Source organism: Prionailurus viverrinus, chromosome D1, assembly GCF_022837055.1.
Source record: "Prionailurus viverrinus isolate Anna chromosome D1, UM_Priviv_1.0, whole genome shotgun sequence".
NCBI classification, from domain to species: Eukaryota; Metazoa; Chordata; class Mammalia; order Carnivora; family Felidae; genus Prionailurus; species Prionailurus viverrinus.
In genome coordinates, this window is record NC_062570.1 from 71,689,486 (window position 1) to 71,714,771 (window position 25,286).

Here is a 25,286-nt window from a genome sequence, read left to right on the forward strand (position 1 = left end):
AGAATCCCCTCAGTCTGGATTCAGCATTTCTTCCCTTGAGATTTCCCAGTAGCTAAAAATGCAAAGAAAGCTATTTTTCACAGGCTTGGCAAACAATGTAATGAGAACCCAATGCAAATGGGTACTGAGGCTTAAATATAGTTATGCTGAGTTCAGTGCCTCCCCAGCCAAAGGAAGGCTGCCACATTGATCCTGGCTCTCAGTCTGGCATTCTTTGGTGCCATTTCTTTGTTGTCTGCTCCAGATGTAAATACCTACCTACCTGTCCATCTATCTATCATATCTATCAATGTATCTATCTGTCACTTACCATCTCTATCATCATACATATAAATATTTTATACTATATATGATTAAATATAAACACACGCATAAAAATATAAACATACATATGTGAACACACATATATAAATGTACCTACATACATAAGCACATATATGTGTATAAATAACTTATATCTGGAGGGAGGTCAATAATAACCAGCCGGGCTGGCTGGGGAGAACTTAGGACTTCTGTTTCTTCTTACCTTAAACACTAATTTGATTTTACTTAGTGACTCTGAGTAAGGTCTTTATGTGGAACCCTCATCAGATGTCCCAGAGACCATGAGAAAGTAGGAAGACAGGGATAAAGGATGGTGAAGCAGGAAGTCAGAGGGGGTAAGTGTCTTGGTGCACAATAGATTATATCTTCATCAGAGGAGTGATGTGTGTTTAACATCAGAGTGATTCTCTTTGACCCTTCCACAGCCCCCATGACTCCTTGGCTGCCAGAGCCTGAGTTCAATATGGACCAAGGCAGTCTTGCTCAGTGCTTAGCCCAGCGTCTGACATATACTGCACCATGAATAGTTTTTGGCTGCGTGGATGAATTTATCGGCCATATATGATATGCCCGTTTCCCACCAAATGAACCACCCCAACAGGAAGTAGGAATACGGAAGTTAAAGAACGCTCTCAGCTGATGGTAAAATGTCAGAATTTACGAACTCATCTTGGTGCCTGCAGTGATAAGCAGCAAAACTCTTAGAATGAAGAAGGCTGCCAGGCTGATCTTGGTGGGACGCCGGGAAGGGCAGATTTGGGAGGACTTGTTGCAGCGAGTCTGTGCTGGGCCCCAGAAGTCATCGCTGTGGCTTCTTCTAGTTGCTCATTCATTATCTGCGCTGTCAGTCACAGCTGCGCCCCCAGAACATGAAACAGTGCCTGGTGCTCGGTACATTTTTTGTTGAAAGAGTTCTCAGAAATCTGACAGTGGATGATATTTTGCTGGACTCAGCTTCTTACATTTTTTTCAGTTTGGGGAACAGAGCGTAACGGGTTTAGTTAGAGCCAGGGGTGGTGAGGTTAAAGGCGAGTGCCCTCAGGGCCAAGTTCAGATCAATCTTCACAAGTTCTTTACTGCTGCCATCCCCAGGCACCCTTGCAGGCCTCGGGGAAGGGGATGATGGAGGAAACAGGGCAAAGCCAAATGTAGGGTGTCCAACTTCTCCTGCTCTGGACATCCACGGTGGTGTTGCCACAGGTTTGCTGGGCGCCTGGTGAATCTGCTTTGGGATCTAAGAGCCATGGTGGCTCCAGTGATTTCTATAGAATAAATATGGCCAGTTAGGATGAGCGCCTCACCTTACCCCTGGATTCTTCCCAGAAGTCCTCCCAGACTGCGGTGAAGTTCCACAAGTTAAAGGTGTTTCCATGCCCAGCTGTCACAAAACAAGTACGCGCTCACACTCAGCTAGGGTGTTTGTTGCTGAAGGTTTTTTTGTGTGTGTGTTTTTTTTTTATTGCAAACTAGAGTAAAGAAGGGAAAACATGGATGATGTAGATTTGGGTGAATGATTTCACCCATCTGGCTTGCTTTTTTTTCCCTCACAAAATGAGTATAAATTCTAGTATTGATATAAATAAAAGTCCTTTTTTGAGTGCCTGCCATGGTGGTTGGAAGGATCTGAGAAGTAATGGTGTTTTCTGGCAGAGGGAGAACCTGCACAGGGCACTAGGCTTCAGTTCCCTTCACTTGCCTCAGACTTGCTTCTAGAACCTATTTCTGAGGACTCCAGGCTTGTTCTGTGACAGGCTGCTGAGAGGGAGTTGCCAGGTATGTGGAAACAGTGTTGACTGGTGTTGAGGCTGGCCCTCACAAATATGTCTGCCCTAGCCCCTGGCACCACAGCCTCAGAAGCATTTGGACAGTCCTATTTCCAGTTTGGACCATCAAGGGTGACATTACTTTTGGAGGTGGCATTTCATTGCAGTATGCATTTGAGCATGGAAGTGTGTGTGTGTGTGTGTGCGTGCATGTGTGCGTGTGCGTGTGTGTGTGTGTGTGTGTGTGTGTGTGTGTGTGTGTAGTTTAGGTGAGGAAGAATTCTTTTTTTTCTACCATCTTCTTAGGTTCTCTGGCTGGTGCCCTATAAATCGGGCTGACAATTTTCTCTTAAGAGAAAAACAAGCAAAAGTTTATTAGCATATGCATCACGATTACACATGGGAACACTCAGAGATGAGTGACTCAGAGGCTTGGTTAGAACTTGAACTTATACAGCCTCTTAGCAAGAGAACAATACATTTTTAGAGAACTAAAAAAACAGATAACAGGCAACCTGAAGAGCACTTTGAGTCTCTAAGAGTGGCACGTTGTAGGAAGGCAAATCTATGGAAAACTGGTGATAGATGAAGGATAGTAGGTAAAGTTTGTTATGAGGATTCCCCTGATGGCATCTCCAGGCTGTAAGGGTCTAAAGTTATCTCTGGTGATTAACTTTTGTCCTTCCTAATAGAAAGGGAAAGGGGATATCTCGGTAAATTTATGTCCTCCTTCTGGCAAATAGGAGGAGGGCAGAGACCTCTGATACCTGCTTCTTCTCAGTTGCCTTCAGCTCAAAATAATCTTTACGGCAAAGTGATGTGTTTGGGGTTGGCATATTCTGCTGCCCTAAAGACCCAAAAGCATATCAGCTGAGTGAGGGATGACAATTATTCTTGAGTCAACCCCAGGAAAGGTGACACAGGGAGGTGAAGTGACATTTTCTTTTTCTTGGCAGGAGGGTGGTGTCGTAGCCCTCTTCAAAGTCTGCCGGCAGGATAGTTTCCGGTGCTTGTACCCCCAGGCGCTCCGCACGCTGGCCTCCATCTGCTGTGTGGAAGAGGGTGTCCACCAGCTGGAGAAGGTAAGAGAACAGCTGGCTGGCTGGGTGGGGCTCAAGGTCTCTGAGTCAGGTGGGTAGTGGGCGGGGCCTGACAGATGTGGTGACCACCTGGGCTTCTTCCTCTAAGAACCTTCCCAGGCATTGCTCTAGTGAGGCTGCTGGGATTTTGACTATGGAAGTTGATGAAAAGGAAAGGGATTGAGGAATTTGGCCAGGAAGGGCAGGGCCCAGAGGGGCACTCAGCACTTCCTGGGTAGAGAGGCCAACGGTCCAGTGGGCAGAACACAGCAGGAGGCAAGCAGGTAGGGTGTGGAGTGGTGTCAAAGTTCAGGGCTGTTGGTCTTTCACTCATGGCCCCAGTGAAGGAGGGGGATCCTGCTGCCTGGGGAACAGAGTGGGCAAGAGAAGGACGGACATTGGCCCGGGCAAGCAAGTGGGGCTCAACCAAGACAGAGGGATTAGGTAAGGGAAACTGAAGCCGAAGTCCAAGTGTATGTTGGGTCAACATGGCACGGGATGAGTGGGGCCAGAGGGAAGGTAGTGATCTGGTAGACCTAGGTGCCTCAGCCCCTGGCCAACCTAGGGCGATGTGACTAATTCTAGCTACCACCCCCTTCCCCACTCTCTCCAGGTTGTAGGGCTGAGATTGGGCGTACCTTGAGTCTGGTCTGTATTGGGATGGGGCAAGCAAAATGCTCCCCTTCCTCTGTACCCCTGTCCCACAGTCTGGTCCCAGCTCCCAGAAAACCTACCCCCCACCCCCAGCGTCTTCACTTTGGTCTGGACTCCTAGTCAGAGGGTCGTCTCACTTTCCACCTGCCTCTTTCCAAATCTACTCAGGTTATGGGACAGTGTTGTAGGATCATGGACTCAGAGATGCTTTTAGCTGAGGGTGGAGGATAGATGGGGACTTGGCTCATTTTACAGATGAGAAGGCTGTGGATCAAAATGGGGAAGTAATTCGTCTGAGGTCCCAAAGCAAGATGGTGGAAGAGCTAGTGCCACCCCCCTGGGCAGAGCGCCCCTTCCTGCAGGGGTGGAAGCCTTTGTATATGTGTGCTTAAATAGACAGCGGAACGGGAAAGGGGACAGTGACAAAACAGACAGGCTCCAGGAAGTTAATGCATTGGGCACCTCCAACTTTCCGTGCTGAATAATCTTCTCTTCTCCCACAAAATCTTCTTCCTTGGGTAGTGGAAACATGGCCAGACTGGTTTTGTTTTTCACCTTCTTTTCCTGCTGGTTACTGGGAAGAACAGGAGGGAAAAAATAGAAGGGACTTAAATCACCAGTCCTCCAAAAGCCGTGGATTTCTTGGCTTCAGAGAGTTTGCAGAGCAGCAGGAAATTTTTAATCCAGGGAAGAAAACCAGCAGGGCTTTTTTTGTTTGTTTGTTTAGAGCTAAAAACCTGTGCAGCTGGGAAGTCTGGAGGATATTTTTCCTTCCACCTTCCTGCTGCTGCTCCAAAGCTAGAAGGCACGAATGCATCATTGCAGGGGCTGCCCTGGCCTGTGCTGATCTAGCCCCCAACACACATCCTTTTTTAACTCACTAGAACCCTGTGAGGTGAGCTCTCTTTATGTCTCCATCTTTTTTTTTTTTTAATTTTTTTTTTAACGTTTATTTATTTTTGGGACAGAGAGAGACAGAGCATGAACGGGGGAGGGGCAGAGAGAGAGGGAGACACAGAATCGGAAGCAGGCTCCAGGCTCTGAGCCATCAGCCCAGAGCCCGACGCAGGGCTAGAACTCACGGACCGCGAGATCGTGACCTGAGCTGAAGTCGGACACTTAACCGACTGAGCCACCCAGGCGCCCTTCTTTATGTCTCCATCTTAAAGGCAAGGAAACTGAGCCCCCAGGCAGCTTAAGTAACTTGTCTAAGGTCACAAAGTACATTCTAGAGCCAGAATTTGGACCCCATCTGCCTGAGTCTAATGCCCGGCCAACCTCACCTCTTCCCTGGTTCACTAGATACTCTCAGAGTGCCTAAAAGCCCCACAGCTAAATCAAGGTCGCCTCGCTGCTCCTGGCCAATGTGCTAAGCAGCCCCCACCCCCAACTGGCACAGGAGAAGGTAGTCCTAACTGGGCACTCCCCTCTTCCCTGGCAGCTTACTTTCTATACACAGACATTCCTGAAACACCTCTTTGCCAGGCAGGGGGGGGATGAGGTCGGCCTGAGAAGAGCCCCCTGGTGGTCAGAACAGCGCCTACACTGTACCGCCGTTGAACTTGCCTGGTGGCTCCACAGGCCTCCTAGTTACATTTGATGCTTGCCTGCGTGTGCAAGCGTCCCCTTTGCACAGATGAGGAAGCGGAGACCTGGAGAGCGGAAATGACTTGTCGCACAGAAATACACGGCTTATAATTCATTCTTTTAGCAAATATTTATCTACGGCTCTTTGCCAGGCACTGTTTTAGGTGCTGGGAGTTTAGCAGTGAACAGAACAGACAACCCCCCTTGTCCTCATGGAGCTGCCATTCTAGTGCAAGGGGGCGGCAAGTCGTGGCCCGTGGGTCAAATTCAGCCCGTGGCCTGTTTTGAGACAGCCATGAGCTCAGAATGTTTTTTTTTCTTCTGTTTTTAAATAGTTAAAAAAGAAATCAGAAGAATAACATTTTGTGCCACATGAAAATTATGCGAAATTCACATTTACAGTTTTTGACCCATGAAATTTTAATGGAACCGGCATGCTCACTTGCGTAGCTGTTGACTGTCTACTTTTGTGCCACAGCAGCAGAATTGAGTAATTGCAAGAGACCATACAGCCCCACAAAGCCAAAAACATTGACTATCTGGCCCTCGGCAGAAAACGTTCATTGACCCTGGTCCTAACAGGTAATGAGCACATCGTGACAATAACTAACATACATCAAATACTTGCTTTGGGTGGGCACTTTGCTCAGCCCCCCCCCCCCTTCCATTGTGTTGGATGATGGTTACTCCTCTGGTGCTGTGATTATCCCCCCTGTTGCTAGAAGGATGGGAGACTTGGAGAAGTGAAGCACCTTGCCCAAGAGCACACAGCTAAACATTGGTCTAGCAGCCTTGTATTTGTAATGGCAGTTCTGCCCAGCCAGAGCCAGCCTGTGCTGTGAACCATTATGCAGACCCAGGACTCAAATCTGACATGTTGAGGCCGATTTCCACCTTCTTTTCCTCCTATCATGCTGCCTCCAAAGTTATGAGAAGTTCTAGAGCCAGGAAGGGCCAGGGCCTCTCTCACCCCTGCCACGCCCCCTCCCCCAGGTCCTGCTGACACCTGCCCTGTGTGGTTTGGGCTGCTGAGCGCTGGCCTCAGAGGCTCCAGTGAGGCCGGCTGTTGTTAGCATCTAGGGGGGAGGGGGGAGAAGCCTAGAGACAGGCTGGACTGTAGAAACCCCAGCATGACCGGTGAGGCAAAGACGGGATGGGGAGTGTGGTGCCCGGGGCTGTTGCCAGCTACCCACTCACAAGGCCCAATTCATGCACTAGCCAGATAATGTCAAAGTTTCAGCCTTCGGCTGATTTACTGGTCTGAGCTCCTCACTGAGGCCACCTAATTAATTGGCAGTGAGAAATGTGCTGGATTTGGTGAAATTCATCTTTGTCATGTGGCTCTCCCCCCCACCCCACCCCCAATTCCCTCCAATCCTGAAGGGGTCCATTAAATCATGCACAGACCTCACTGTCAGAAGTGTGGGTCTAGCCAGGGCACCAGGCACTCTGCCGCGTGATGCCTGAGCTCTGCCTGGCTTGGGGATCTTGTGTGGTCCTAGATTCAATCGTGGATTCACTTATTCACTCTGTGGAATCACTTCGGCATCCGCTTCCTCATTCCTTCCGCCATCCGGTCATCCATTCACTCATTCATTCACTCAGTCCATCGCCCACCAATCATGCTACTCATCCACTCCCTCATGGCACATCCACCGAGAAGCAGCCCAGGGCGGTGGGGAAACCACGGCCTTTGATAGGCAGGCTCTCCTGGTTTGGAACCCAGCCTTCTCCACCTATGAGCTTGTGCTACATTTCCCTGAGGAATTTACTCACCTTCCCAGAGGTACAGTCTCCTCAGTTAAATGGGCATGATGAATTCTACCTCCTAGCACTGTCAGAGGAGGATAGATAGACACTGACAAATGGTAGCTATTACGATTATGGCAGGTGCAAGGCTGATCACTGGGGTTTAGAAAATCAGTGGCCTGAGGAAGATTACAGTCCGGTGGGCAGGGGGGCACTGACATGGCAGGAGGAGGGGTTGACGTGGTCAAAGACGCCACCCGGTGCACAGTATAGAGAAGCTGGGTGGGGCCAGAGCTCAAGTCCTCACGTCCTTTCCATTTTACCAATGGGGAACCTGAGATTCAGCAACTGTGTCCCCTCTGCTCATAAACGTAGAGCTTTAGAACCAAGTCTGGCTGGGGTTAAAGCATGTACTTTACACTGTGCTGCCTTGAGAAGAGCTGGCCCTTCTGAAGTGGGGACTGCAGGGGAATGGCTTCCAGGGAGCCAGGCCGTGGGTGTTGGCTTGGGCAGGGCTCAGACCAACAGGGCTGGAGGGGTGAGATATCAGAGACACAGTAAAGGCTGCTCCAGAGGTATCTGAAGGGTCTTTCAAGAATCTATCCTTTTTTCAGAGGTCTGGTTCATCCTGGCCACAGCACACCCAGCATCTCCCACTGAGGGTGGCCGGGGAGAAGCCCAGAAGTTTAGACAGTGGAAAGGGCTGTCCCATGGCTGTCAGAGGCCACAGGCTGATGGCACAACCTCTGCGTGGGATGCTGGTGAAGGCAGCCGCAAGGAGGCCATAGAGCTGGGCTCAGAGGGCCAAGGAGGAGCTCCCAGGGAGGCCAAGGGAAAGTGGCCTCAGTAAAGGCAGAGAGACTCCACAGCTGGCCAGTCGGTGGTGGGGCTGGAAGTCTTTCAGGAGCTCTATGTTCAGTGACCTCTGGGGCCCAGAAGGAGAGACAGTGTTCTCTGAACCCCACCTTGGAGAAGACTGGAGGAAGAAAACAAGGGCCCAGGAGGGAGTGAAGGCCCCAGAGCCATACACACCCCAATAAGAGCAGAGGGACCCACCGCAGGCTGGGTGGCCAAATGACCCAGCCTGCCTGGACTGGTCAAGGAAGCTTTCCTGCAGGACTGAACAGGGAAGGTGGACTGGCTTACCAAGGGGGAGGACTGTAGGGCTTGGGGAGCCAGGTAGGGGGCTGGGGAGCAACCTTGCTTTCCTCTTTATAACATGGGGACACCTCCTCCTTCATGGAGCTGCCATGATGCAGCACAACAATGTGGATACAATGGTGCAATACAACAACGTGGGCGCGGTGCTCAGTGGGGTGCCTGCACAAGGGAGCTCTCAGCCTGTGTTTGCTTCCCTGCCCATTTGTCTCCACCATTTCAGATTGATCTGTAGAAACCCTGCTCCCAAAGAGGCTGAGTTCCGAGGATTTGACAACAGTCCCGGCAGATGTTCTGAGTGGTTAGGGGGATGGCCAGGGCATTGTTGGTGCAGGCGCTGGGGTTGGACAGGGCCAGGGGACAGGATGGGGTTGGAGGGGGCTGGGGACTAGAGAGAGACTGGGAATCTGAAGGGCAGGGACCTATGGGTCCAGGGCCATAAGGGGTGGGAGGGGGGCACTCAAAGCCCAATGCTAAGATGGCCTCAGATAACCTCTAAGAAAGTTCTAATAATTGCTTCCTCCAGCCTTAAGACCAGACACAATCTTGCTTTCAAAAGAGCTTCTTTTTATTCCCATCCCCTTCCTCGTTGTATTTTTTTCAAATAAGAAGTTCACCCTGTGCTGGAGCCAAAGGGAGAGTTTAATGAAAATCGATGGAGAAATTAAAGATGGAGAGAAATTAAAGATGAGCAGGGGGGAAGGGATGAGGGCCCAATATCAAGTCCAAGGAGAAAATCATCAGAGGAATGGGAAAAATTCCTGTCTGTCCCCATGGAGCTCCCTCCCCCTCCACTGTTTCCTGGGCCAGCTTCTCGGGATTGAGGTGCCGTGACATCTGAAGGTCTGGGCTGGAATCAGGGGGTGCTGGATCCAGCTACTGAAATCCCAGAGACCCTTGGCAGGAGGGAGCGGGTGCAAAGGGACTGATGAAGAGGTTTTGCCACTCCTGCTGCTGTTTCAAAGGACTTTCTCCCCACTGCTTTTTCCTCACAGGGTTGCAGGTGGTCATAAATAGGTAATATTACCCCAAAAAAGTTAGCAGTTTTTCTTTTCTTTTGCCCATTTGAATCTCAAAATCACTATGTAAGGAAGGCAGGGAGAGATGGTTATGCCCAATGTACAGAGGGGTACGTTGAGGCTGAAAGGCATAGAGACAGTGGAGAGCAGAGCCTGGACTGAGAACCCCATTCTTTTGGTCCCAGCTATGGGTTCCGTTTGCTACAGCCTCCCCTCCACACTCTCATTAGCTGAAAAGGGTGAAGTGTGTGGACGCCAGGGCAAGGCAGCTACCCTATCTGGATGGAGTCAGTTCTAATAAATGTGTCAGTGAGGTTGGGTAGGGAGAGTGGGGCAAGAAATCTTTGCTTAGTTTAACTTGCAGCCCCTTCTTTGCCTACGAGTAGCTGCTGGAGAGGGGGGTGGACGAGAACACTTCTGAATGGAGATCCCAGATGCTTCTCCACCTGGGGCTCAACCCACCCAGGCTTATCAGCTCCCCCTACCCCTCATGCCCCCAGGTCTTTGACTGAGTTGGGAGTGGGTTGGGACAGTGCAGAGAACCCCAGGGTTCCAGGTCTGCTGTCTGTGCTGTGACAGACAGACAGGAGTCGGGACTGCCACGGTCACCTTCCCCATCCCTGCAAGGGGGCTGTCTAGAAAGAGTGTGGTTCATCTGCTTCCCTGAGTTTTGAGTCCCCCAAGCTCGTCCCTCTGCCTCGGGAGCAGGGGTGAGGGGACTTGTAGGAGGCCAGGATGTGAAGAGACCAGAACAAAACTAGGCACACTGTCCCACCTCCGTGCAAGCCCCCCACCCCACCTCAGGAGTTCACGCTGGGATTACAGGCCAGTATTGTTCAGGCTGAAGGAAGGCCCTGCTGGCTTGGGGAACTTCACCCCATGCGCAAGCACAACCTGAGTTTGGAGAAGGCGTGGACACACCTGGCAGCCTGAGTGAGCTAAGTGCTGCTCAGAGCCAACTGCTCTCTGACACCGACTCTAGGTCCCCATGCGCTATGCAGCAGCGGCCCCTGGTGGATAAGAGCAGCAGTGGCACCCTGTCACACTGCCCCAGGCTCTCTTCCGGAGCTGACAAGGCTGGTGGGCTCAGGGCTGGGAACCACTGATCAGGCACAGTGTATCGTGTGTGTGTGTGTGTGTGTGTGTGTGTGTGTGTGTGTGTGGCGGGGGGTGGGGGGGAGGAGAGTAGGGAATGGGAGTGGGGAGGGAGATTTGCAAATTCAAGGCAACAGGAGCTTCTTCCTACCAACCTAACTTCCTCTAGCAGGAGGATGTGGATACATCTTGTAATCTAACATGTCTCTGACTTCCAGAACCCTTCCCAAGCCCCCCAGTTCTCACTGGACCCCAAGCCCCTCGGCCTGGCACGGAGGTGCCCTGTGAGCAAGCTGCCTCCAGCACATTGTCCCCTTGGTAAGCAGGCCTGGCTTCCACGCCCGGTTTCAGCATTTAGTGTGTGTTCACCTTGCATCCCCTCTGAGCCCTGGTCTCACCTTATGTAAAGTAGAGTGTTAATCCATTCCTTGCGGGCTGTGAGGATGAAATGAGTCTGTGTGCCACGAATGGGAGTTTTTCCCCTTTCCTGCCAGAGTCCTCTTCCAAATGTCTTCAGGCCTTCCTTGCCCTGGAGCACCTGCCTGGGCTGGGGTGGCTTTGGAGGGCATCTCACCTGCACTTGCTGAAATTGCTCAAGTGCCCTTCTCTGAATGGCCTTCCTGACCTCTCCTCCCTCTTGGTGCTCACGCTGTACCCGGTGCTGCTCCTGGAGCATGTTCCATGTTGCCTGGCCTCGGAGCTCTGTCTAAGCTTCCTACCAACAGACACCATGTCACCCATCCCCCTCAGGGAAGCGGCTTGCATACCTAGGTGAACAGTGCTTGCTGCATGACTGGATCAGTACTGTTGGAAGAGTTCTGGTGCTTTCCCCCTCGTTACAGAAGACAGGGTGGAGGCCCAGTTACTGTTACCACCCAGTGATGTGCAACCCCGCATTCCCACTGTTGGCAGCAGGGCTGAGGCCAGAATGCAGGTCATGTGACTTCACTCAGCTACACCCTGGCACGACCTCTGTGAGCAGTTTTGAACCCAGGTGTGGGGTGGGAGCAGGGAGTGCAGACATTGTAAGCGTCTCTTCAGTAAGGACAGAATGCCCCGAGATGCTCTTTATACCATCCGTCCCTAATAATTTGTCCCAGCTTCCCATCCCCTCCTTCTCCTATGGCTCTGAGCCCAAGTTCTTATGTCCCCAAGCAGACCTTGTCCCCAGGTTGGGGGTTAGTGGGGATAACCTGGGGCCAGCCCTTCCTTGGCCACTGGTTTGCTGGGGACCCAGAAGGAAGTTTTCTAATCTCTAGGAACCTCAGTCTTCTCATTTATTGGTGGGAAGTGTGTGTTCTGTTGGTACTGTGGGACGCGTGAAGTAATTCTGGAAGACAACTGTGATGAACAGAAGTCAGAAGTGCTGAGCCGGCTGGGCTAGGAATTCTGGTGCCTCTTCCCTGTGGCTGGGTGTGTGTTGAGGGGGCGCTGTTTTTCTAGGAGATGTCAGAGGGGAGCTGGGTGCCTCTGTCCCCTGTGGAATCCTGTGGTCATGTGCATGTCTGTGGTGGGGTGAGGAACAGCAAACCGGGCAAGGTAAAATGTTGGTCAAAGTGCATCACCTAGGCTGCACCACAAGCGATCTGGTGAGAGCAGCCATTAAATAAGAAGTCCGAGGTCAACATGATGCTAACGCTGGGGAGAAGGGAAGTTGTACTACAGAGAAGCCAGGGTTCCTCAGGGCACTGGACCAGGTGCAGAGATGGAGACAGCATCACCAGCACTGCTTGCCCTCTGGCTTCCGAAGCAGAACAGGTGCTAGTCCGGAGGTGAGCAGGGGAAAGGAAGTTGCTGGGGAGGGGAGGGGACACAGTGAGGAGGCTGAGGGGACAAGAGAGGTATAGGTTTGGGGCAGACTTGACCAGGGAGGACCCACTTCCTGGGAACAGCCCAAGCACCGACAACAGGTCTCCCAAAGCACAGAGCCAGGACCAGTGTCCTCGGTCCCTGCCAGCAAGCAATAGGGCCTCTAGTCCCACTCAGAGACAAAGAGACACAGGGAGAGAGAAGGGGGATGAGAAAGAGGAAGAGACTTAGAGAAGCATGAGGGAGGGAGAGGAGATGGGGAAACACTGGCACAGATAAGGAACGACACAGTTTCCCAAGGAGTGTTTCATTCTCTCTGGGTTGCTTCAGAAGTATGAAGTCCTTTGCAACACTGTGATAGCTGGACATGAAGTGCCCTGATTGTGATCTGCTCAGGCATAGAGTGATCTCTCATGATGGTTTTAATTTCAGTCTCCCAATAAGCAATGCTTTTGAGCATTTTTCCATATCCTAAGTGACCATTTGGTTATCTCTTTCTGTGAAATATCTGTCTGAGACTTTTGCCCATTAAAAAAATGACTTCTTTGTCTTTTTGTTATTAAATTCTAAACTTGGAAAAATATATTGTGCATATGAATCCTTTGTCAAGTATATGTATTGCGAATATCTATTCTCAGCCTGTGGTTTGCTTTTTCATTTTCTTAATGGTGTCTTCTGATGAATAGAAATGCTTAGCTTAGGTAAAGTCTAGTTTATTGATCTGTTCTTTTGTAGTTGATGCTTCTTGTGTTCATTTAACATACGTTTGTTTTCCCCCAAATCATGAAGATATGCTATATTTTCTACCAGGATCTTTATTGTTTTACGTTCCATATTTATGTCTATGATCTATTTCACATTAATTTTTTTAATGACATTCAAAGTTCAGTGTTTTCCATATGATATCCAATTAAGCCAACAGCATTTATCAAAAAGACCATCTTTTCACCATTTAATTAAAGTGATGCCATTGTTGTAAGTAAAGTGATGACATACGCATGAGTCTGTTTCTGGAGTTTTTTTTGTTCCGTTAGTCTTTTTGTCCATTCTGGTGCCAATATGGTACCAAGTCACTGTTGTCTACAATAAAATTTGATATTTGGTAGTATCCTCCAAATTTGTTTTTCTTTAAGATTATCTTGGTAATTCTAAACTCTTTGCCACTGTATGTACATTTTAGAATGTACTTGTTAATTTCCATAGACACACCTGCTAAGGTTTTGATTGAGATTTCTTTAAATTTATAAATAAATTTTGGGATAATTGACATATTAAACAGTATAGGGTGTTCCAGTCAATAAATGTAGTATACCTCTATTTATGCAGATTGCTTTTATTTCTTTCAGCAATAATTTGAGTTTTCAATGTCAATGTCTTGCACATTTTTAGAGTCATTTCTGGGTATGTTTTTATGTTGATTAAGTGTTATTTAAAAATTATTATTTTCTAATTGTTGCTGATACATAGAAGATGCAATTTTGAATATACTGGTGTGTAGATTCTTTTGGATTTTATACAGATTTGGATTGTGTACAATTTATGTGATCCATAAATTATGACACTTCTGCTTTCTCTTTTCTGATTTTACTTTTTTATTTCTTTTTCTTGTCTTATCGTATTGGCTACAGTCATTGTAAAATGTGAAATAGGAGTGTTTTTTTTTAATTTTTTTTTTTCTCAACGTTTTTTTATTTATTTTTGGGACAGAGAGAGACAGAGCATGAACGGGGGAGGGGCAGAGAGAGAGGGAGACACAGAATCGGAAACAGGCTCCAGGCTCCGAGCCATCAGCCCAGAGCCTGACGCGGGGCTTGAACTCACGGACCGCGAGATCGTGACCTGGCTGAAGTCGGACGCTTAACCGACTGCGCCACCCAGGCGCCCCGAATAGGAGTGTTGATAATGGATATCTGTCTTGTTACTCATTTGGGGGAATTCTTTCAATATTTCATGATTTCATTGTTAACTGTGATATATCATTATACTTTTAAGGATTAGATAACAGGCTTAGAGAAAGTGAGTAACCTGCTCATTTCACCAAGTCAGCAAGTAGTACAGCTGAATTGTGAAGCCAGACTTTCTCCTAAGATTGTGCAGCTTCTACTGTATCACAGTTACTTCTGGAACAGTGGTGCTCAACTAGGGATTCCCATTGGCACTGAGGAGTCTTTAAAAATATTGATAGGGGCGCCTGGGTGGCGCAGTCGGTTAAGCGTCCGACTTCAGCCAGGTCACGATCTCGCGGTCCGGGAGTTCGAGCCCCGCGTCAGGCTCTGGGCTGATGGCTCGGAGCCTGGAGCCTGTTTCCGATTCCGTGTCTCCCTCTCTCTCTGCCCCTCCCCCGTTCATGCTCTGTCTCTCTCTGTCCCAAAAATAAATAAACGTTGAAAAAAAAAATTTAAAAAAAAAAAAAAAAATATTGATACCAAGACTCTACCCCAGATTAATTAAATCAGATTTTCTGGTGGTAAAGCACAGGCATGAGTATTTTAAAACTTTCCTAGATGATTCTAATCCTCTGAGAACCAGGCTAAGAACCACTAATCTAGAAGCACTTTTGGTACTGTTCCCAACCCAGCTGTGCCCGGTCATGCTTTACTGAAAACTTGACTTTTTTTTTTTTTTTTTTCACATCAGCACAGGCCTGCTCACCCTAACCCAAAGGGAAGTGAACTTGTTCTCACTGACCTTTTGGTAGTTTCTCACAAACTCCACTGCTTCTACCCCCAAATGCCTTCAGAGCATTTGTTTGACAATCTGCTTTAAAGAAAATCATCTGCTTGACAGGTGATTTTTTTTTTTTTGGTCAATAAAATAAAGTGATTTAGTCCCTGATTTTTCTCCACCGCAATAACTCACCTCTCTCTACCTCACTGACTTGCTTGCCAGACTGGTTATATAATCCCTTTCATCCATTGTCCCATTCCCTATTACATATTCATATTTGTTTTATCCACTTTGACACTTAGTTTTTAATCAAAGACTCTTGTTTGAAATAGCAAAGGAGGTTGAGTGGTGTCTGGGATATGTTAGTTTGGGAGGAGAATGATATTATCCTTCTGGAGGCATGTTTTACTTTCTGTAGCTTTCTACTGAGCTGTCAGCACTACCAGCACTCCTTAAAACAAATACCTCATGTTATAAAGCGAGCCTTTAACCTCTTACCTTGTTCACAGATTCTGTGCTGGACCTTGCCCTGATCTGCTTTACATCCCGTATTCAGATTTTGCTTCTGACCGATGGATTCATTTATTCCACCTAATGCTTTGCCCTGTCCTTTGCCCCACACTTCTCTTTGCTTCCTTAGGTATGACCCTTGCTTCCTTCTCTATGATTGAATTTTCCCTCTGGCTATATCCTGGGCAAACAGATCTGTCCTGCCTGGTCCCATGAACAGGATTCCAGCTGCTCTTTGGTTCCCACTTGTATTTTTTTTTTTTCCTGCAGACTGTAGGTGTCTGAGTGTATAGAAAGGCAAAGGAGGAAATTTGGGGGTCTTTAGGTCATGCTCCCTCCCCTGTGGCTGAGTTACCACTGCATTTGTGTGATTCTGTTTAACTGTTACAACCGAGTGACCAACTCTTCTGCCTTTCCCTAAAACCTAAACATGCAGAAAGGAACTGGAAAATAGCAGCCCAGCACCAGTATATATTACATACTAGCCAGTGTCCCTTAGATACTTGCATAAAAGTCACCAGTGATACTTTTCCAATAATCAATAGGAAAACATTGCTCATAAACCTGATGTGATGTTTACTGGATATTTTGGGATCTTCAACTGCATTGGTCTCATGCTCCTTCACCCTCACCTCAGGGAGAATCTCAGCATTCATCAGTTCCCTCTGTGTGCAGATCGCAGGTCCATCAGCCCTGCTGCCCAGGTGATGACCAGGCCAGACCATCCTCATCACCACTTGTACGATCTCCCACGAGGAAAGCTTGGCCTTGGGCCCAGACCCATCCCATTCCATGTAAAAGCTAATTACATAGAAGTGCTTCCACCCGCAATTTCTTTAGGGATATGAAAATGCTTTGATTAGATTGTTCTCCTGGAATCATTAAGTTTATGTCTGGGGATGGGAAGTGGGTGGTTTGAGAATGGAGACTTTCCAGAAATAGGACCAGTGTTTCAGGAAGCTGGCCTCAGGCTGGGACACTCCTGGGCCCATCGTAGGAGCTAAGCTAAGCAGCCCCCATCAACCTGATCCTCTCACCAGCTTCTTTCCTCACTGCCATTCCCAAAGGCTGCCCAGAGGGGCCCAGGGCAAAGAGTGGGGAGACCGGGATGGGAGTCCTGGCCCAGGCATTAACGTGCTTCATGGCCTTGGTGATCTCTTTCCATCCCCAGGTCTCTGTCTCCCCATAATTCAGCCTACTATATTAACTGCCATATGTTGGGCCTCAGCTGGGTGCTGGGGACCAGAGAAGATTGAATACAGGAGCTGCCTAAAGCAGCTCAAATCTAGTGTAGAGTGGATATATAAGCCTATGAGGACAACCTGACGCAATAAGTGCTCTAGTTGTGGTCAGACCAGAGTGGTGTGGCAGCTTGGAGGACAGAGACACTCTGTCTGGGGGAGGCAAGTGTGTGTTCACAGGGGAGGTGACTTCTCACCTGGGTCTGAGGAGGAAGTGGGGAGGGAAGACATGGAAGATGACCACTCGAGCTTTAGGTGAACGGGTTTGAGGGCCCTGTGGAATATTTAGTCAAATTAGCCTTGGAGTTAAACATCAAGGGATCCAGTAGCAGGTTGGAAATGTAGGTGTGGGTATCAGGAAAGAAGATCAGGGCTGGAAAGCCAGGTTTAGGGGTCATTGTAGTGAGTCAGTCACTGAGGCTACTTGCCTTGGGTACTATTGACTGAGATGGCACAAAGGGGGCTGAAAGGGAGACCGGGGGCAAGCTACCTTAGGTGGATGCAAAGGAGGAGAGACTAAATAAGTGGTATTTAGCTGGGAGGAGATGAGCCCCACCCAAATGGAGTATCATGGAGTCCCAGGCAGGAAAGAGTTCCCAGCAGGGAGAGGTGTTATAAAGGCCAAATCATAGAGAGACTGGGAGGCTGGTCTCTGTACCAGACAAGTCCCCAAATCCTTTTTAAGCATGTAATCTCTCTCCCTCTCTCCTTTAACTTCTCTATGTGTCTGTCTCTTGTTTCTTCCTGATTCTTCTTTGTACCAGTGCCTAGTTCAGCCCATCATAAGGTAGGTGCACCGTTAATGTCTGATGAGCTTTAAAGAGATGCAGAATTGTACTACTTTTCTCTCTGTTCTCTTTCAAGGGATTATAGTTATTCCTCTGATTGGTGCTGGTCAGGTATTGAAATAGGAGTCACTCCCCTTTAAAAATCCTAGTTCTGGGCTGCATGAGCTCAGGTGTCTAAATGAGTGGGGAAACCCATGGGCCCCAACCGAAAGGGCTGAGGTACCCAGTGGTGTCTCAGTTTCAGAGGAGCTTACAGAAAGGTGAGTAGGACTCAGGGCCCCAGATCTAGAGATGGCTACAACCATCAGATGGGGACGGGGTGGGATGATGGTACCCCCATGTGGCAGGTGTGGTACATGCATTATCTCCATTAACTTCCAATATCCTCTGAGAGTGGTATTTTTACTCCCACTTATAGAGAAAGGCTCAGAGAAAGTACAAAAGTTGTGCAGCTAGTAATGTGCAGAAGCGGGATTCAGACCCAGGGAGGTGTAATTCCAGAGCGTGTGCATGTTCAGATGCTACAGGAATTGGTTCAGGTGCTGGGAAGCCTGAAGCCCAGTGGTGTCGTCCCCTTAAGGGCCTCCCACTGTGATGAACTGATTGGGTTGGGGCTCCTGAGATAATGATGCACACGGAAATCAACTTGGGCTAGTGGGATCTTGCTGACAACAGACTAAGTGGCAGGTCATTAGCATCAGAGCCAAAAGCCCAGGAAGTTGACCTATGTGACAATTGACCAAATAGAAAAATGAGCAAAACACATAAACAGGCGATTAAGAGAGAAAATCCAAATGGCAAAACCCAAAATCAAACCAAACCTAATCAAAGTAAAATGAAAACATGAAAAGAATCTTAGCTTCATTATAGAAAGTGAAAACATGCATATTAAAATAAAAATTCTATATACCCACCAAACTGGCAGAAACTTAGAATCTGACAGTACCAAATGTTGACAAGAATATGGACTTAAAAGCGAGTTTATACATTGCTGGTAGGACTATAAATTGCTATAGCTGTTCTGCAAAACAACTTGGCAACACCCGTGAAATTAAAGGTACGCAAATCCTATGAGTTAATAATTCCACTCCTCATGTGAGACCCCTGGAGAATCTGGTATGGATACACCAGAAGACACGTGGGAGAATATTTATAGAGGCACTGTATATTACAGCAAAAACTGGGAAATGACTCAAACTACCATCAACAGGAAAATACATAAATGAATTACGATAAATTTATACAATGAAATACCACACGGCAGTGAAAATAGCCACATGCACCAACAGGGAGGAGTTTCCCAAACATAATGCTGACTGTGGAAAAACCAAATTGCTATATGCTGTGTGATACCATTTGTGTCAAGTTCAAAGCCTTGTAAAACTAAATGTACACATGCAATAAATCAGGGAATAATTAAGCACAAAATTCAGGATAGGGGCCCATCCAACACTGAAAAGCAGAAGTATGAGATCAGTAACTGCATACAGGGGGCTTTCTGGTGCCATTTCATTCCTAATATTAGAATTTCTGGATGGGACGCCTGGGTGGCTCAGTCGGTTAAGCGTCTGACTTCAGTTCAGGTCATGATCTCGCGGTCTGTGAGTTCAAGCCCCGCTCGGGCTCTGTGCTGACAGCTCAGAGCCTGGAGCCCGCTTCCGATTCTGTGTCTCCCTCTCTCTGCCTCTCCCCAACTCATGCTGTCTCTCTCAAAAATAAATAAAACTTTTAAAAAAATTTAAAAAAAGAATTCTGGATATTAGGCATATACATATATAAGTGTTCATTTCATTATTTTTTATACCTCATAAATTTTTAATACACACACATGTATTCTCTTTTGAAGGGATGACATATTTCCTAATTAACAAGATACCAAAAGAGATCTGAAACATATAAAATAAATTAGAAGGAAAGCAGAACAGTGGACAGTTACATAGATAGGACTACATAGATACTCTTCTCTGGGAACCAAAGGGCAGAAGAGGAATCAGGCTAGGTCAGGGTTACTTTCCTGGGGTCAGGAATCTGTGGAATCCATGTTCCCAAGTTGACTGTTTCTCGGGAGCTGCTCATTCTGGTAGTGGTCTTTGCTCCAGTATCTCCTCCATCTGCAATGCCATAACTCTTCTTTACTCATCTGAAGTGTGTCTTCTTCAGTCAAGTTTTACTCACTTGCATTTATTCCCCCACTTAAACCAAAGCCTACTATGTGTGAGGCCCGGAGCAGCCATGAGTGAACACACTGTGGTACCCAGGCTTACAGAGCGTCCAGGGGAACAGGGGAGATGGAAAGACAAGGGAGAGAGAATCACATCACAGTGGTGCTGCTCCAAATTGTTGGTGCATAAAGTCATCTGTGTGTTTTATTAAAAAGCAGATTCTGGCCTCCCTAGAGTCAGTCTTACTGAATAGGTCTGGGGGAGGGGGCAGGAATGTGCACTGAAGAAACCCTTAGTGAATTTAGTGCAGCTAATTCTCCCACATGGAGAAACAGTGTGATAAATGCTATGGTGCCAGCAGATGTATTTGGGCATGAGCTCCAAGGGCTACCTCCCTCAGCTGGAGTGTGGACATTAAGTCAGGGTGGCTTCCAGCGGCCTCCGCATAGGGCGTCCTCATTGGAAATCACATTATAAAATGGTTATTTGTGGGTGAGTCACCTGCCCCACTACATGGAACACCCTGCCCTGGCTCACTTCTGCTTGGCACACAGTATGTGCTCGGGAAGATCGTACCCAGCGGGTTTCCTGAGGAGCAGTCTGGGTTGGGAAGCAGGTCTGGTGTCTAGGCCTTGATGGCAAAGCCCTTGGAGACTATTAAGTCCTTGGCCTTTCTAGTGTGTTCTGATTGGCCCATTTCCCTGGTGTTGGGGACTAGGTTTGGGTCCAGTTTGGGTTTGACCAGCATTCTCAACGGGGTTGGGGAATGCAACTCCATTTGTATCCAAGGTCAGACTGAGGAGACCAGATCATTGAGACCTGTAGCTATAACCTTGGGTGGTGCCGGAAAGGGAAAAGGGATAAAGGCCAGACAGGTGTAAGTGGTTTCTTACGTTGTTAGTAGGGCTGCTTCCTGTTTCTAGGCCCAGAGCAGCCCCTTTTCCTTTCCTGGGCTTAACTGAGGCCCCGCTCTTAAGGCCTATTAGATACCCGGCATGACTCCAGTCCTGCCAGTGGCCACCTGGCTGCTGTTTGTTCTTTTTTATTAGGCACACACAGGTGAGTTTTATTGCGGACAGCTCCCCCAGCTCCTGTTCCCACATTTGTCTCTTTTGAGTCTGAGATTGCCAAAGGCTTTTACAGCTAATGGACCTTACAGCTCCCAAGAGCCATTTAAGGGAGGCCCAGAACTCAGTGGTGGTAATTAGTCAAAAGAAACACTGACCTCTGGAGACCCGCTTAGGTTGAGTGGCAGTAAGTGAGGGTGTAGGGACAGGAGGCCCAGACCTATGGCAGGCATGGGGAGCATCAGCACAGGTTTCTCCCCCTTTCACCTCTCCCTGGTTCTTCCCTGGTCTCATCCCTACCCCCGACTCCCAACAGGGGAAGGACGTCTTGGTGCTTGGTGACAGGGTCCTCAGGCAGGCTGGTGTCCTGGGGCATCTAAGGGGCTGCAGGAGCCCTGCTGAGCCAACCTTGATAAGTCACTACCCACCCACTCACCCAGCCTTTCTCCAGAAAGCCTCATCTACTGACCTTTGATGGTGTCAGTAGGTGGAGGTCTGAGTTCCACTCCTCAGGAGGCAGTATGATGTCCTGATAAAAACCATGAGCTTTGAGGCTAGACAATTGGGGTTCAAATTCTAAACCAACTACTTTGAAAGTCTGTGATCTGGGGCAAGTCACTGAACCTTTCTGTGCCTCAGTTTCTTCCTCTCTACAATGGGGATACTAATAATACTGGCCTCAGAGAGTTATTACAAGAACTAAATGGTGCATGCACTGCGCTTGGAGGGCTGGCTGGCACGTAGTGAGCACTTGATAAGCAGAAGCTGTCATTGTGCCAAGATGAAGTCTGATCGGGACAGAACTGGGAAGCTGAAGTCTTTACCCGGCATCCCTATCCCACCATGCCAGGTTCGTTCCTCTCTGGTTGGGAAGAGAGAGCAAGCCTCCAGGGAAGCAGCCCTCTTTTGGGCGTGGGAGGGGAGGGTGGTGGAGGACACGATGGGGAGGGAAGGACGTTGATCTCAGCCTAGTGCTGACCCAAGGAAGGGGGGAGGGAGCCAACATTTGACAAGCATCTTTCCTGGATCCGCATTGCCTGTTTCATCGCCTTAACCCCCAACACCCTGTTGGTGGATGGAGAATACAGAGTCTCAGGTTAAGCAAGTAACGCCAAGTCACACAGTGCAAGTAAGAGGGGGCTAGGGTTGGAGCTCGAGGATGTGGGAGTTCTAAGTGACTGGTCTTTCTACTGTATTTTGCTGTGGTGGATGGTCAGGGCCTAGCCCTTGGGCACTTGGTTTGATGTCTGCTCTCTAAGAAGCCTGTGGGAGGTCACTGATCTCTGCTGGAGCCAAAAGATAGGCCTTCAGATGCCGGACTTGGGGTCATTCTGGGGGCCTTGCCACCGGGTTGTCCCTGGCTCCACACAAAGTCCTGTCTTGCTCTGGGAATCCAGCACTGGACCCTGAAAGGGGTTTGTGTCTGTCTCATTACTGTCATGAGCAGTGGCACTCTCCCAGGAGACATGGGAACGTGTCCTCTCTTCCCCTGCAGGTGGACGGTGTTCTTTGCCTGGCCGACATCCTGACCGATGACAGCCACTCAGAGGCCACACGGGCTGAGGCTGCGGCTGTGGTTGCCCAGGTCACCTCCCCACACCTGCCCTTTACTCAGCACCTCGGCAGCTTTCTGGAGAGCATGGAAGAAATCGTGACAGCTCTTGTCAGTGAGTCACCCTGGGCGGGAGGGGCCTGCTGTGTGAGTGGGACTTGTCACAGTTGTCTTCAGGAGAGGCCAACGAGGCCTTCCTGCCCCCGACACCCACACTCGCTGCACCCCATGTAGCTCCTGAATTGATGTCACGCTAGCTGAAATCCCACTGTTAATGTGTCAGCATCAGGATTTAAAGAGCTCTGTTGTCACGTCTCCTGTTAAAATGCATGCCGCCCTCTGAGAAGCTCCCTGATCTGAGGTCACATTGGGATGAACTGGCCTTTCAGATCGGAGACCAGGACAAGCCCCATGGAGAAGTGTAGGACCTTGAATTTTGGGGTCAGATCCTTGGCCAGAGAGACTCTGATGGGCTTTGTTACTAAAGTTAAAGTCTCAGACTATTGCACCCAATGAATGTGGCAGCAATGATGAGGCAAAAAGCTTCTCAGAAGGCACTGGCACACCCACCTCACCACCTGCAGTCCCCCACCCCGATCCCACGTTGTGAGGCCTTGAAAACTCTGATACTTGTAGGTTCCCCTATTCAGATTTATGTCCTCCTGGTTGGAGAATCATAGCCTGAGATCTAGAATACTCTCTTCCTCCGGTTTTCCTTTGCAAAACAGCATAAACCAGGACTTGTCTGGATCAAATCTTCAGGAAACTTGTTTGGCAATCCACATCCTTTCTTTTGTAGGTGCTGGCAAGGATGTGTGTTTCTACTTCTATCCTTATCTCTGCAACTGCGTCCATATCTTATTGAAACTGAATGAAAGTTAATCTCATCAGAAAATTTAGGGTTCACTCTTGGAATCATCACACCAGGGCTGGAAAGATTTGGAATAGCACAAATTTAGGGGCAGCACAGACTGGATTTGGAGTCAGAATATTCGGGTGTGGATTTTGTTTTGTCTTTCCATTCATCCCCTCAACAAGTAGCTTTTGTCCGGCAATCCCGTGCGGGCCCTGTGTGAGATGCTACCATCTCACAATTTCCCTAATATATAAACCATGGAGTTGGAACCATTTCTCTTGAGTCTTTCTGGCTCTAGAATTTTAAGATCTGTGAGTACTTTTCCCCTAATATATAAAACATTGGGTTGGAACCATTTCTCTTGAGCCTTCTAGCTCTAGAATTTTAAGATCTAAGAGTATTTTGAACCTAAGAGTCATCAGCTAAGCTGACTTTATGGCTGATTCTAGTCACTGGGGCAGTGGCACCGATAGGCCAGGCTGGGATAAATAAATTGGCCAATATCCACATTTATTCAAAGTTGAGAAAACACAGAAGTCAATAGTTGAAAGTCTTGGCTGGAGGGAACTCAAGAGACCCTAAAGTTAAATGCTCACTCTATAGTAGGAGAAACCTAGGCACAGGGAGGTTGAGGAACCTTCTTGAGGAAACATAACAGTGTTAGGATTCACTTATGCCAGGATTCTCTCCTACTCAGCCATCCTCCGAACCCAAGCAGGAACATAAATGAGTTGAAGAGGGCCAGATGGAAGAAGAAAATAAGAAAATTTGAATCTTGTATGGAATTGAAAAGCGTGAGCACTGACGAAAGAGGGGGGAGGTCACTGATAAACTCCTGTCAATTGTTGCCATGTAGAAAAGGCCAATTTTTAAAGATAAGACAAGATTCCTAAGTTTTATAGAAAATCTCCCAATGTATAAGTGATTGCCAAAATACCCACAAACAAACATACCAAAACCTATATAGTCTAAACGAGCTATCACTACTGCCATTTCTCCATTCCGACTTTTTGCTCAGGTTGGGTTTCTCCCTGAAGGAAAGGATCCTATTTATTTCACCCTGATGAAGATGCATTGTGGAGTTTGCTCTGAGAGTCAGCAGATAGGATACATCTTCTGGGCAGGATGCCAGGGCTCTGTTCTTTGGTGGGAAATAGCCCTCCAATTTCTTGCTATTCCCTGGAAACATTTATAAATGAGTCACTGGAATCCTCAACTTAATCTTTCTTACGCATCCCAGGTGACTCAGACTGTAGTTTAAATAAATGTGCACCCAAATTAAAAGGCACTTAGGTGGTTGTGTTAATAATTGCTGCGTTGGCGGCAACCGTGACTGTATAAGAATTAGTGTGGGTGTTTGGATCTAGAAGAAATCTTTACAGCAAAGTGGGCCAGTGAGTCCTGTCATCTCACTCCAAACTTTGAGTATAGTGAGGTGGCCTGGAAGAGGTTGGCTGTCCCCAATGGTTTCCCAAAATTAGAGCATGGGGCAGTCATTGGAAAAGAGAATATGTAGAATTCTTAATTCCTGGGTGAATCTGTGGCCCTGCTCTGGGTGCTTAGATCGAGATTCTGAGTTGCTTCATTGGTCACACCTGGCTGAGGGGCACAGCACCACCCAGGGGCAGACATTGCCCTCCTGGTAGTGCTGAAGCCTAACTCTGCAGGATCATCACTAGGAAAAAGTCAAAGAGGCCCAGGGATGAGAGGCAGCCTGGGACACAGAAGGAATGGGGACTGGGATCAGGCAGACCTGTACTTGATTCTAGCCCGTGCCAGTTACTGATAATCTCAATTCCACAATTTTGGGAGCATCGCTTAGTATTGGAACCCTCAATTCTTCAGCTATAAAATTGTGATGGAAAATTGGGTGGTTGTGAGGATGGAATGATTTCATGAAGTCGGAAATATACAGCAGTGCCTTGCACAGAGTAAACTCAATAAATGGGAGTCTTGCTATTACTAGTAGTTTTCTTGAGCCTCGGCTTCTACATCTGCAAACAGAGGCAGCAATTTTCTACCGTAAGGGTGCTCAGAATGTCATGGCACAGGGCAGGGCACAACCAATACTGTTTTCTGTCCCTTTTTAGGTAGGGGCCAGGACTGCATTCACTCAAAGGGCCAAGGGGTGCCAGCTTCAATATTAGAACCTGGATGTACAGATTCTTTGTTTGGAAGCCAGAATTAGGGATCAGGATTGAACATA

At 48.2% G+C, this 25,286-nt stretch overlaps 1 protein-coding gene across 3 annotated transcripts in view; it reads left to right on the plus strand.

Moving 5' to 3' along the window:
* INSC (INSC spindle orientation adaptor protein) overlaps nt 1-25,286 on the plus strand; it is a 125,422-nt gene that overhangs the window by 78,242 nt on the left and 21,894 nt on the right. For all 3 annotated transcript variants that reach the window (XM_047878660.1, XM_047878659.1, XM_047878662.1), the window contains 2 exons: nt 3,044-3,169; nt 22,168-22,339. In XM_047878660.1, coding sequence (XP_047734616.1) covers nt 3,044-3,169; nt 22,168-22,339 — 298 coding nt within the window. The remainder of the gene's footprint in view (nt 1-3,043; nt 3,170-22,167; nt 22,340-25,286) is intronic.